Raw genomic sequence first — 13,529 nt, 5'->3', positions numbered from 1 at the left:
AGAGGTATTTTTCTCTATGTAATGCTATCCCCTAAAAGCCTTGTGCAAAATTAGTTTCACAATGCAAACTCTTTCCCTAATAAGTAAGGAGCTTCTATATCCTTAAATTGGTCTGTATTATTGTATTTATCACATATCAATTGCTTTTTTAAAGTCTCCTTTTCTCTCTTCTTTCTCCTTTCTTTTAATTAGTAAATATACATTAAAGTGCTATTAAGTATGTGTCAGGACCATTGCCACGTGTTTGATAAAAAGCAGCAAAAGACCCGACTGCTGCTTATACACTTTGTTGTTCCTTCTTCAACATTACATGTTCAATCATTAGTCTAAGTAGACCCTAGATAGTTTGTCTAATCAAAGTACAAATATTAATACGATGTGATATTATTGTATTTATTTTAATATTTAGGCAATAAAGAAAACAAAAAAAATTCTTGATGCGAATTAACTTTTAATTTTTAAGATCTTAAAGTTTTACATAAGGTAAGAGAAACTAAACTTTACTTTGTTGGGGAGAAGAAACAGCTATATGAACTTTGTGGTAAATGAAAAATCCATTATATAATCCTGCAACTTGCTGTGTCTTTATTTTTGACTGCTGCTTTCACCAAGATTTTATAGGAGTAAAGAAAAGCCATATTACTGCGCTTCTTCTTTCCTGAAAAATCTATTTCCTCTTTGTAGAACATAGTAAAATAGTCAAAAAGTAGGTACTGGGGAGAAAGTATAAGAAGCAACAAGTAAGGAAATCCACATGCAAGTGCTTCAATCCCAGGGTAGTAGGGCTTTGACAGTGTGCTGAGTTATCAATATTCATACATGACAGAATGAAACCCAAGAAATCAAAACATTTTCTTTCAGTAATGCATTTGTGAGATGGGGCTGGAAAAGCCATCGCTTTTCTAGAGTGTTCAAACGATTATTTATATAGTGTCCTGCTTTTGTGAGCTCTGTCTTTAGGCTTAGGTCTATTTATTTCATTTTTTGTTTTGTCCTTGTGATTTGGAAACAGCATTAGAGCTTACAGTGAAAGATGAGTTGGTTCAGCGAATCTATGTTTTGATTTCAGGAAATAAAATACAATTTTCAATCCAGAGAGGTTTTATATACATAATATTAGATAGACATAAATAGAACTAAAGAAAGAAGCAATAAAAAAAAGGAAGAAAAAGAAAGAACGAAAGAAAGAAAAGAAAAGAAAGGAAGGAAGAAAAAGAAAGAAAGATTAGGAAAGAAAGAAAAGGAAGGAAGGAAGATTAAGAAGTGAATGGGATAAACATATCCATTCAGATGGATTCTGCAGATAATAAATCAATAATATTAATCTCTGTATTCTGAGACTGCATATAGAAATAATTAGTCAAGTTTTTTTATATACCAACAAAAAGGAAGCTTTTCGCATTATTCTGTGGTGAGAAAACAAAGAACCACAGAAAGAGTAGCAGAGATATATAGATGTGTGGTTTATGAAGTGACAAATAGCCTCACATCTCACATTTTTGTTACTTCACAACCTTTGGGAGAGTTTTTGAAGAATTAATCTAAGAATATCTAGAGAAACTCAAAAATAATATTAGGTCATTCTGCACTGCTGTTACAGAATCTCACAGGCTGGGTAATTTTTTTTTTTTTAGTTGGAATCTCACTCTGTCATCCAGACTGGAGTGCAGTGGCCTCTCCCAGTCACTGCAGCCTCGATCTGCTGGGCTCCAGCGATCCTTCTGCCTCAGCTTTCCAAGTAGCTGGAACTATAGGCACATGCTACCACACCCGGCTAATTTTTTTGATTTATTGTAGAGAGGAGGTCTCGCTGCCCAGGCGGGTCTCGAACCCGCGGGCTCAGGCAATCCGCTCACCTCAGCCTCCCAAAGGCGCGGGACTACAAGCTGTGCCACTGAGCCCGGCTAGGCTGGGTAATTTTTAACGAACAGAAATGTATTGGCTCAGGGTTTTGGAGTCTGGGAAGTCCAAGATTGAGGGCCTAGCATCTGGTGGGAGTCTTTTTGTGGCATTCTCCCATGGCAGACAGTCTAAGAGACAACAAGAAAGAGAGTAAGAAGGAGATAAGCCTATATTTTTTTGGAGAAACCCACTCCTAAGATAAGGGCATTAATCCATGCAAGTGGGCAGTCCCCACAACATAACCACTTCCCCTCAGGTCCTACCCCCTAACATCACTACATTGGCAGTCAGATTTTCAGGACATGAACTTTGGAAAACATATTCATACCACAAATCGCATAGATTTAGGATTCCAATCGGTATTTTTCAATATAAAAAATAATTAAGAGAAATATGTGTTATAGTTTGGTTTGGTATGATTGCTATTTTTCTGGGTCCATAAAAAGCAGTACAATTTAGAGAAGCTAGACAAGAAAGGCTTTTGTATGTGCAAATGTCAAAGGGTATGTCGTATAGCTTCACTACCTGCTACTTCGGAGTTAGGACTTCTCAATTGTATTAAAAGTCCAGTTCAGAGTTTAGATTTCACTTTAAAATTATGCTTATTAAGAAAATATTCCTTTGCTTCACCCACAGATTTTATTAAATATTCAATAAGTATTAAATCCTGTTATCTCCTGGCATTCTACTAGGCACAGGATATGTAGAACAAAACATACAGGATTCTGGCAAGTGGGCATTATATTTAATGAGAGAAACAGTAGAAACAAGTAAATAGAAAATAATATAAAATTTTCAGTGGGGAAACACTATCAGGAAAAATAAGTAGATGTTATGAAACTGAATAAAGGAGCTATTTAATTCAAGAAAACAGAGAAGAATTTATCTTTAACAAAAAAAGTGCTATATTGCAAGACAAAGATGGGCAGAGACCAAAAATGGACATGTAAAATAAATACATCAAATATTGTTCTAAATATTTTAACTCGTTGTTTTTATTGATTGTTTAAACAGATTAATACCTGTATTTTACCAATATTCTGCACATACAAATTATTTAAAACAGCAGTGATATAATAAATCTAAAGAATTGAGTACAACATATATGTTTTGCAGGAAATCCTAAATATACTAAATATGAACACCAAAAAAGCATAAGAATATTCAAGATAGATAGAATTGTTGAGTGCTGTGAAACAGACACTGTGCAATATTCTAAATACATGCATACAGTTTAAGCCTAATCTTACAAAGACAAGACATAGAAAATTCACTATTTTACTAAAATTTACTACATTGCTATTGCTATTTTTTACATGAGAGAACTGGGTTTTAAAGTGATTGTGCAACTTTTCCCATGATCTTATAGCTAGTATGAGAAAATAATAAGATAAAAATGAAAATGAGATTACAAGGTCACTGCTTTTTCTTAATTATTTTACTGAGATTTCAACACACCAAGAGTAGAAATAATCAAGAAAGTAGAAGTGAGAGCTGAAATTAAAATTATGATTAGCCCCATAAGAAAAAAATTTTAGTAAATCTAATCAAACACAAAAAACTCACGCATTTACACCAAACTGAAAGGACTTAATGGTTTTAATGAGATATTTCTAAGTATCTTCCTGAGCAGCCTGCAAGAATAGAATCAAACATGTTTAATAATATATTCCTTCTGAGTGGGTACTTGTTCTTTCAATGTTCGTAAAACACTGGGCTCTAAATACATTGACTGGCTATTTAGAGTTGTTTGTTTTTCTTTCAATTTTTATTTTACTTTCTATGCAGGCTTCTAGAAACACTAGTGCTCTATGAAGCTAAATGAATAAATGAATGAATAACTAAATGAATTATTCATTAATGAGTAAATAAATGAGTAAATGAATAATTATCATGTATATGCTCTGATTCTACTCTAGCTATTATATAATAAACCACTTTTATTTCTTGTTTTCTTATCATTTCAAGACAATAACCGACTTATTTATAGTTACTGTCAGATTCTAAGTACACTAAAGAGATGACATGCAATCTATGTTAGAAATGCAATATTCCGGTTTAAGTCTAGTATCCTAGTATCTCTATCTCTAATCTTGTGTTTTGTGGAAGAATATATGGAAAGTATATATATTACACACACACACATCACACACGAGTTATATGGATCTTTATTTTATTGAAATCAATGCCTAGAGATGACCTCAGAATTGGTAGTGACGCTTTTGAGCTAAAATTTGCTTTATTGCGGTACACACACACAGAATGTTTTTGTATTCATGTAGCTGCGTTTTCTTTTGTATTTCTAGAACCTCAACCTACTGGCTCACGCGCATCCAGTCTTTTCTCTACTGCAATGAGAACGGCCTCCTGGGCAGCTTTTCCGAAGAGACGCACTCGTGCACGTGTCCGAACGACCAGGTGGTCTGCACGGCGTTCCTGCCCTGCACGGTGGGCGACGCCTCCGCCTGCCTGACCTGCGCGCCCGACAACCGCACCCGCTGCGGCACCTGCAACACCGGCTACATGCTGAGCCAGGGCCTCTGCAAGCCCGAGGTCGCCGAGTCCACCGATCACTACATTGGCTTTGAGACCGACCTGCAAGATCTCGAGATGAAATACCTGCTGCAGAAAACGGACAGACGAATAGAAGTCCATGCCATTTTTATCAGCAATGACATGCGCCTCAATAGCTGGTTTGACCCCTCCTGGCGTAAGAGGATGCTCCTCACCTTGAAAAGTAACAAGTACAAGTCAAGTCTGGTGCATATGATCTTGGGTCTCTCTTTACAGATCTGCTTAACTAAAAACAGCACCTTGGAGCCGGTGTTGGCTGTTTACGTGAATCCCTTCGGCGGCAGCCACTCGGAGAGCTGGTTTATGCCAGTGAATGAGAACAGCTTTCCAGACTGGGAGCGGACTAAGCTGGACCTCCCCCTGCAGTGTTATAACTGGACACTAACTCTGGGGAACAAATGGAAGACATTTTTTGAAACGGTGCACATCTACCTGAGGAGCCGCATCAAGTCAAATGGCCCCAATGGCAATGAGAGCATTTACTACGAACCTCTGGAGTTTATTGATCCTTCTCGGAACCTGGGCTATATGAAAATCAATAACATTCAAGTCTTTGGCTACAGCATGCACTTTGACCCTGAAGCAATTCGGGACCTGATTTTGCAGCTGGACTACCCCTATACTCAGGGATCCCAGGACTCTGCACTTTTGCAACTGCTAGAGATAAGAGACCGTGTAAATAAACTCTCCCCACCTGGTCAGCGTCGTCTAGATCTTTTCTCTTGCTTGCTTCGTCATAGACTCAAGCTGTCTACTAGTGAGGTGGTGAGGATCCAATCTGCTCTGCAGGCGTTTAATGCCAAATTGCCAAACACAATGGATTATGACACGACCAAATTATGTAGTTAACCATAAATGTCAAGCACAACCCAAAATCCTGAAGGAGTTTTTACAGTGCTTTTGTGGAACAGTTTATGTTTGGAAGAGTAAATTTAAATTGTCTTTTCAATATCTGTCTTATATCAGTCAATAACATTGGATGGCAATTTACACACATGAACTTTCTGACAATGAATATATTATACCGCAGTTTTGGTTTATGAATGAAATAAATACTGACACCCGTCTAGAAGACATTCTACTTTTTACAATAAATTTCATTTGTAATTTTATATGTTCCGTGGCAATGCTTTTGTGCATTACATCCTCTAGAGGGAACATAAAAAGATACCAATAAAATTTTGTAGCTGAACAGTTATTAAAAAGAAGTGCTGTGGGATTCCTTTTTTTCCATGAAATGAGTTCTATTTTGATATAGTTTGTTAGAATCTGGGGAAAGTTCACCAAGATTTTTTTAATGGAAACATTTGAAGATCCCTTTCAAATATCTTTATGGAAAACCCAACTAGGTAGAATACGAGAGGAGACCCCCCAAAACATGAAATTTATTAATTAAAAATTATGTATTTATCCTTATATGTTTAAACTTCAGTTATCTTCAAGTTACTCTCTGTTGGATGCAATACACCTATGTAGATGCTTTCTCTACTTCTCAAAACAGTTTTTGAACTCGTCAATTTTGATGCCTTTTTGTGCTTCTGCTGTTTTCTGTTTCACCTTTTCTGCATTGGCAAACACGTTTCCCTCTGAGGACTTTTTTCATCCAGGGAAACAAACAAACAAAAAAGTCACTTGGGTGAATAGGGAGGGTGGAGCCTAGCTGCTATTCCATTTTCGGTCAAAAACTGCTGAACACTCAGTGCAGTGTGTGCAGGTCGTTTGTGTAAATCACCCATCATGAAATGGGAAACATATTGAAAGAATCTCCCCCCAAAAATTCACAACCTCTCACAACAACACTAGCTGGTACATTGATACTGATGGGTTTCTAGAATACTTATTTAGCAGGAGAAGCCGATGTTACAAAGAGCCTTTCTTGTAAAAAAATCATTCTATTTTTGAGTGGGAGAGTTCCTCCCTTGTACTTTTTATTCAGTTGTGTTTTTTATTCAGTTGTGTTTTCTGCACAGTGACAGTGGTATGTTTGTTACTTGTATTTAGAAGTCAATCCTGGCCATACAATCATAATTAAGGTAGTCAGATAAACTAATTCTCAAATAAATACCAGAACATTTCAGCAAACATACAGAAGACTCAGTGTGATTATAAGGCACATCACAGAGAAAGCAACCCCTTAATTCCCTTAGCAACTTGCTTGCTTTGTCATTCTCTTTCTACATTCTAAGAACCAATAATCAGCATATCCTGTACAATTATTTTCGTTTCAAGGTCCTGAAAATCTAGTTATTCCAGCACTTTACCAGTGTCAACAAAATAACATTTCTAGAATTTACAAATTACAATGTAATGTTATAGAGTAAATGCTGAAATAACTAGTTTAAATGTAAATAAACTTTTTTCTCTCAGTGAAACTACTATTACAAAAAGGTATTTTGAGAAGAAAACTCTTTCAATATAAAACCAGTTTTCGCTCAAATTTTTAGTTTGAATGCTGTATTCCCATATTACTCATGATATAATATTAGAGATATTATTAGTTTTTTTCTATAAACTTGAATTTTATTTTTTTCTTTTTGCTAGAGGAGTGTATCTGTAAAATGTGTCTATGCTATTTATCACTCAGCTTTTGTCTAGATGTTTTATACATATTTTCTTATTATTTAATCAAATAAATTGTCAAATACAAAGACAACTTTCCTGTGGAGGTCTCAAGATACACCAGAAAGGAATTCATGACATGGATGAAAAAAAGGACAGATGACAAAAACATTACACAGAGATTCTGGATTCTTGGGCTGTTTGTTTTCAATTCCAAAAAACACTTTAAGAACAAATAAACAGTTTAGACAGTAAATAGTTATCCAATCTATCATAAGCAAACCACTGTTCTTCCACCTAATGTCTGGTTAACTGAATTTCTTACTTTAGTTACCTGATTTTTTAAAATTTTTATTTACTTTCTGCTATCGTAGGTAATTCAACAGAAAATGTATATAAGTATTAAATATTGTCTTCCTGGTATCATAGCAAATATTCTCTTTAATTCTGACCACAGCACTAAGTTATAGATGTTCATTCTCACTTTCTTGGAGGAAAAAATATAAAAGAAGATTCCGAATGGCTTATCAAGTTTACCAGGATCATAAACAAAGAAGTTGAAAGATTAAGATTCTGACACAGACTTTTCCTGGTATGAATCTGCTATCTTTTCAACGTACCACTGAACTTTAAATGAACTATCCTTTTTATGTTTTTAGTTTCATTCATGCAATGGCTTATGGTAAAACAAGAACAGTGGATGAAATGAGGTTTACAGTTAATCTAAAACACATTCACTCATAGCATATCTAAAAAATTAAATAAAACCAGCACTGAAAATCCACAATTAACCATCCAAAGATTGGCCAACCTCATCAAACATAGATAATATGTTTTAAAAGACATCTGCTGTAAAAGTCAGAGTTACCTCTAGGGTCTTTGCCAGCAGAGTCTTGGAGGTCCAGTTGTCCAGAACCACTGACACCCAAAACCATCTGAGCAACATGCACGATTGAAATGGACTCAAAACAACAACAATTTCATTGTACTTTTAAAAAATGTTAGCAATGCTCCTGCTTTTACTACACAGCTCGTTTGGACCTGGCTGGCATGTGGGAGAGAAGAACCTACTGCCACAGGTAAAGAAGTACATAATTAGGGTTTTATCCTGAAACTTCTTATGCCTGGGAAGTGTTAGCACAAAAGTCTTACTGGATGAGATAAAATTATCTTAGCTCCAACTCTCTTGTTAGTGCTATTAGTGAGTCTTTTATGTTCTCAGAATAGTTTCCCCCTGAAAGTGGAGAAATAATATGAATACCATTCTCTGAATGTTCTAAGATAGCATGAATACAATATACGTAAACATATCAAGCAAACTCTACAGGGATATAGACATAAATAATAAATGATCAATACACAAACACAAACTTATTTTTATGTTTATATTTCTTACAAATTTCCATCTACTAAAAAATGTCCAGTGAACAAGAAACAAAATAATAGTCTAAGTTAATACAAAATCTGCACACAAATGTATGGGAAAAACGAAGCTTATCAACTTTTGCCCATTGTTTTAGAAATTAGGAAACTTTTAACAAAAGTAACTTCACTGTTAAAATCTTGTCACAGCAAAAGTATATATATAGACTTTCATACATATATGAAATCGCCTTTTGAAAATAGGGTGTTCGATTTCCTTTTTAATATTGGATTCTTGCTATTGCTAATTCATGACTCTAAGCTTATCTTGAACTTACTAAAGGTAACAGAACTTGAAATTCTGAAAATCAAAAATGTATTGATAAAGCATTTTCTCCAAGAACATCTTTTACCTCTTCAGCTATTTTGATGATCATCAAAATTTGACCTGACTTGCTATCCCTGGAAACTCATGTTGATTTTTAGCAAGTTAAATCAGTATCCAAATGTTCACTGTCAACTCAAAAATATGCTTAAATAGCTGGTGATGCCAACTGCATTTTGATAATGCAAGATTATTTATTTTCTCTCTCTCCCTCTCCCTCCCTCCAATATTAAATGCAAGATTAAAATGGACTCAAAACAATCCAATATTAAAAAGGAAACTGAAATCCCCCCTTTCCTTTTTCTGATTCATGTCAAAATACGAAGAAATACCTTAGAAGAAATTAGGATCTTGGATTGTCCTGTAATCATATAAATCCTTGTATAACTGAGTCTTCTTTTATTCTCTTCATCATGCACTTTGAAATGGTCTTCATTTTGAACAGATATAAAATTTATTCATTTGAACAAAATAACCCATTTGATACAGCTTGAGAACAAATAAGACTATAAATGCTTGCTAATGTGGAAGTTACAGAATATAGGAATTCAACTGGAACCAAAGTTGAAAGTTTGCAAACCAAGTATAAAAGACAAATTTCAAATAACAAACTTAATATAAGATTTTAAGAGATTACATATAGGTTTTCTAAATGAATGTGACAATTGAAAAGGACATATTGAATAAATCAAGATTACAGAAACCATAATAACAGTATTGCTCTGAGTTGGAGCCTAGACCATTCGAATAATAATCCTTTAGTAAATTTAGTTTTAATATTTATAATTTGAGTCACAAATGCTAAATTTGTAGTATCCTAAGAAAGTATAGGACAATCAGGTGAATTTTTTAACTTGAGTTTGCATTTTGCTGTTCTCATTTAATATACTACCTATCTATTCTACTGCTATTAACAGTCCACTTTCCTCTCCTCCATCTATAAGATCAGACTTATAATTCTATCGCCAATATTTCCTACTCTAATAATTTCAAGAATTGCAATTCAATCATTCAACAATACTTCTAATATTTGATAACTGCATCTTAGAAGGACATTTTTATAAGCATTTCCGTTTCTTTTATACGGAGGCAACATTGACTATTTTTAATGAACTGTGAATGGCTGATGAATTAGACTATCCATGTCAAATCATTTGCTATTTAGGACATGGCATCCAAGTGTGGTAAATTAGTACATATAAATAAAATTAAAACTGAAGCAAAATATCCACATTTGAAATGATATTGTTTGCTGGCAATCAGATTAACCAACTAATGACTGAAGTGTTATTTTATCACATAATTATACAATATAACTATAACATGATACCCACAGTATATTTACATAATATTTGAATAATTAAATATTCATAATACTTTGCACGAGTAAGGCACTATTTTGAGGGTACGCTAAATATTAGAATTTTCAAGTTAGATAGTGATCTCATCACAGGTTTCTGACCTGACTCTGTTCAATGAGCATTTTTATGAGTATAAAATAATCCTGAAAATGACTTTAAAGGTACAAGAATGAATAAGTAGGAGGGAAACATGACTCATAAAAAGGATTTGTAGCAATAATGGAGAACATAACACTCAAAATGCCAATAATAATACTTTTAAAATAGTTTTATTACAGAAAACAAATCAATTTCATTATTTTACACAAAAATATTTTAAAAGACATCTTACATTTGTGGTTTTGAAATATAATTTTGCCTTTTTTATAGTAACGTAGGCAGATTCAAAAAAATACTCATTTAAAATTATTAAAATGAGAAAAATAAGTAAAAACCACAGAGTGAATATACATTTATGCAGACTATATACTTAGTATTTGGAGATCTAGGATAATTAGCAACATAACTATTATAAGAAGTAAAAATAACAAAGGTTTGAAACTATTCTAAATATACCACCAACAATGAGTTTTTAATGGAAACAAGAAAGACTTTTAATTTTTATAGAAAAAATAAAATGTATTCTCATTTCTGATACAATTGTATTTTTTTATAAATTAGAAAAATCTTAGTACAAAAGAAAAAAATAAATGAAGAGATAAACTAGATAGATACAAGATATGCACTTAAGAATACATCTAAAGAATATAAAACTAAACTGACACTTTTGAAAATAGCTATTATGATGTTAGATAATTAGACCAATAATATACAAGATGACAATTCTATCCCTAAGTAATTTTTAAGTTTACTTCCAATTACAGAAGCTCTTAATAGAATCTTTTGTTAATATAAATAAAACACAATAATTTTAAAGTGTGTTGGGAAAAACAAATGGTTGTGAACAAATAGCCCAGTTATAAAATGCTACCAATTGGTGGAAACTTCTATCAACAGGTATTAACATGTATATAAAATAATAACAACAAATAATCCAAAAAAATAATGTGGTAGGAATAAAAATAGCATTATATGGCAAAATTGTCATTTTAAATTGCTAAGGTGAAGGTAGTTTCTCCAGGTAGAATTTTATATTCTATTTGAAAAAGGAGATTCAATAATCAAATTTATATTTTAAAACATGAAGCATAGAATAACTTGAATTCTAAAGGCTTAGAGATTTAGTACCATCAACAAATAATAACACAAGTGCTAGCTGGGATGATCTCTAGAGTTAAAATTCTAGGAAAGAGCTGTCCAACAGAAATATACTGTAAGCCACAAATGCAATTTATATTTGCAGTCAGTTTTTCCTTCACCCAGTAACCAGAGTGAATATTGAAAATAAAAATATTTTAAAAATGTAAATCAATTATATATATATTTTTCTATGGAATAGAGATTTAACTTGTTAGTGTACATGTAATTCTATTCATAATTCAATCCTTGACTATTTATTTATCTTCCTCTTTCCATCTTCCCAAAGCTAAATCTATCAATATAAAAGAGCTTATGGTGCAGAGATGGAACACACTTTCATGCCTCCAGACTTTTTCTTATGTAAAATCTTGCCGTCTGCCTGCACCATACTTCTTTCTCTCATATTTGATAGCCTTCTGATATTAATAATAAAAGTAATTCTCATTCATGAGTCAGATGAAGACATTTCATTTTTAAATGAATTCTTCATCTTACCATTAGTCAAATGAACCACTCCCTTTAAACTCAAATCGCAACAAGGTCAAAATAAAGCCATTTGATAGCTCAGTGTATTAATTTTTTTCCTAAGTATCTCTAAAAGACTTTAAGTTTCTAAAAGGCAGAACCGATGCATGTTTATATTCTCTCTTTAACTCTTTCATATATATACAATTATTAACAAACTTGACATCAGTTGTCCCAGTACCTGGCCCACTTTATAATTCTAACAAATGGTGGTTCGTGGAATATGTGATGTGGAAAGATGGTTCTCAATTTAATGATTCTATTTTTTAAAAAGGTTTTATGTGTAAATTGTTTAGCTTTGTGCATTGTTTATATTACAGTAAAGTTAAACAAACACAACTAAAAATCAACACTATAAAATGAGTTTTCTTCTTCTTTTTTTCTAAATTTAAAAACATCATTGAATCATTTAGATAACATTTGTCTATATTCTTCCATCGTTATATCAACAACATATGGCTGATTCCACTGCTAAGTCAGCATCATTCACCTAAGACACTTAATTTTTACTATTCTGTAAAGGATGATTCAAAAATTATTTAAAATATAAATGTAGATGTTTTATAACTTAGAGAGCCATACATACTATTCTAAACAAAAAATGAAGATGAAAAATAAGTTACTCTCTCAAGAAATTCATTTTCTTGATTTTAATTCAACAGTGCTAATACATTTGCTATTGTAAATAAAACACATTTTAGGTAAGGCCACAATTACCCTAATATTTGTTTCATTATTATTTTATAATTTATTATTATTTTATAATTCATTTAAAATAAATGGTTGATATTTGCTATTTTCTGTACTAGAAAATCTTCCTTCACTTTGAAGCTACTAAGACATAAGAGGGATAAGCAGTATCAAGACTTAAAAATAAAATAGCACACTTTAATTTTTTAAAAATAAATTTACCCATACCAAATAACTTTCTAGATTTTCAGACTTTCTATTATTTATATAATGATCTTCAATAGCTTCAGCAAATATAGAAGCATAAATTCTTTTAAAAGCTTTTTAAATATCAAGACTAATAAAAAATATTATACTCAAATCATTTAAATGCAGAAGATTGTAGTTTTAAAATATGTGAAATAAATTAAAATACTTAGAAAATGTTTGTTTATTATTTATGGGGAAATGTTAAAGTTGTGTGAAATGTCATATTTCAGTTATGCTTATGAAAGATCTATGATCTTCCTGAGTAGAAGTACTTGACTCTAGTGTGCTATATTATTTTGTTTCCCTTAGCCAGAAAAATTCTCATAAGTTATAAATAATTTATAAACTATATATAAATTGTATAATGTTTGTTATGCATTGATTATTTTTATTTTCTCTGGGCTCCCTTCAAATTTTCCAGAGTAGTTTATTATCCTCTATGCTAAAATCTGTTTTATAGTTCCCTATAATAAATATTTTTCATCACCTTACATAACACATAATCAATTTTCTTCTTAAACAGAAAAATCTAGGTTATACATATTAAAAGTACACTCAGCTTCATCAATAAATGAAAAGATATGAAGGAATGCAATAGTAAAAAATGAATAGATTGTAAAGTAAAGCCCCACTTAAATACTCAAATATTGTTTTATTATTGTTTATTATTTGAGTGGGTTAAG

The 13,529-nt window shown here is 32.3% G+C and overlaps 1 protein-coding gene across 4 annotated transcripts in view; it reads left to right on the top strand.

Annotated features, from left to right (window-relative positions):
- BRINP3 (BMP/retinoic acid inducible neural specific 3) overlaps window positions 1-5,822 on the top strand; it is a 432,045-nt gene extending 426,223 nt beyond the window's left edge. For 2 of the 4 annotated variants that reach the window (XM_008059262.2, XM_008059261.2), the window contains exon 8: window positions 4,209-5,360. In XM_008059262.2, coding sequence (XP_008057453.1) covers window positions 4,209-5,325 — 1,117 coding nt within the window. In that variant the 3' untranslated portion in view covers window positions 5,326-5,360. Of the gene's footprint in view, window positions 1-4,208 lie in introns of all 4 variants that reach the window. The other 2 variants (XM_008059260.2, XM_021712987.1) reach the window with 2 other exon arrangements.
- Window positions 5,823-13,529: the final 7,707 nt, after the last annotated feature.

The sequence above is a fragment of the Carlito syrichta genome, unplaced genomic scaffold (assembly GCF_000164805.1).
Source record: "Carlito syrichta isolate Samal-C Ts95f unplaced genomic scaffold, Tarsius_syrichta-2.0.1 Scaffold303983, whole genome shotgun sequence".
NCBI lineage: Eukaryota > Metazoa > Chordata > Mammalia > Primates > Tarsiidae > Carlito > Carlito syrichta.
This window is presented reverse-complemented; position numbering and strand designations above follow the sequence as displayed.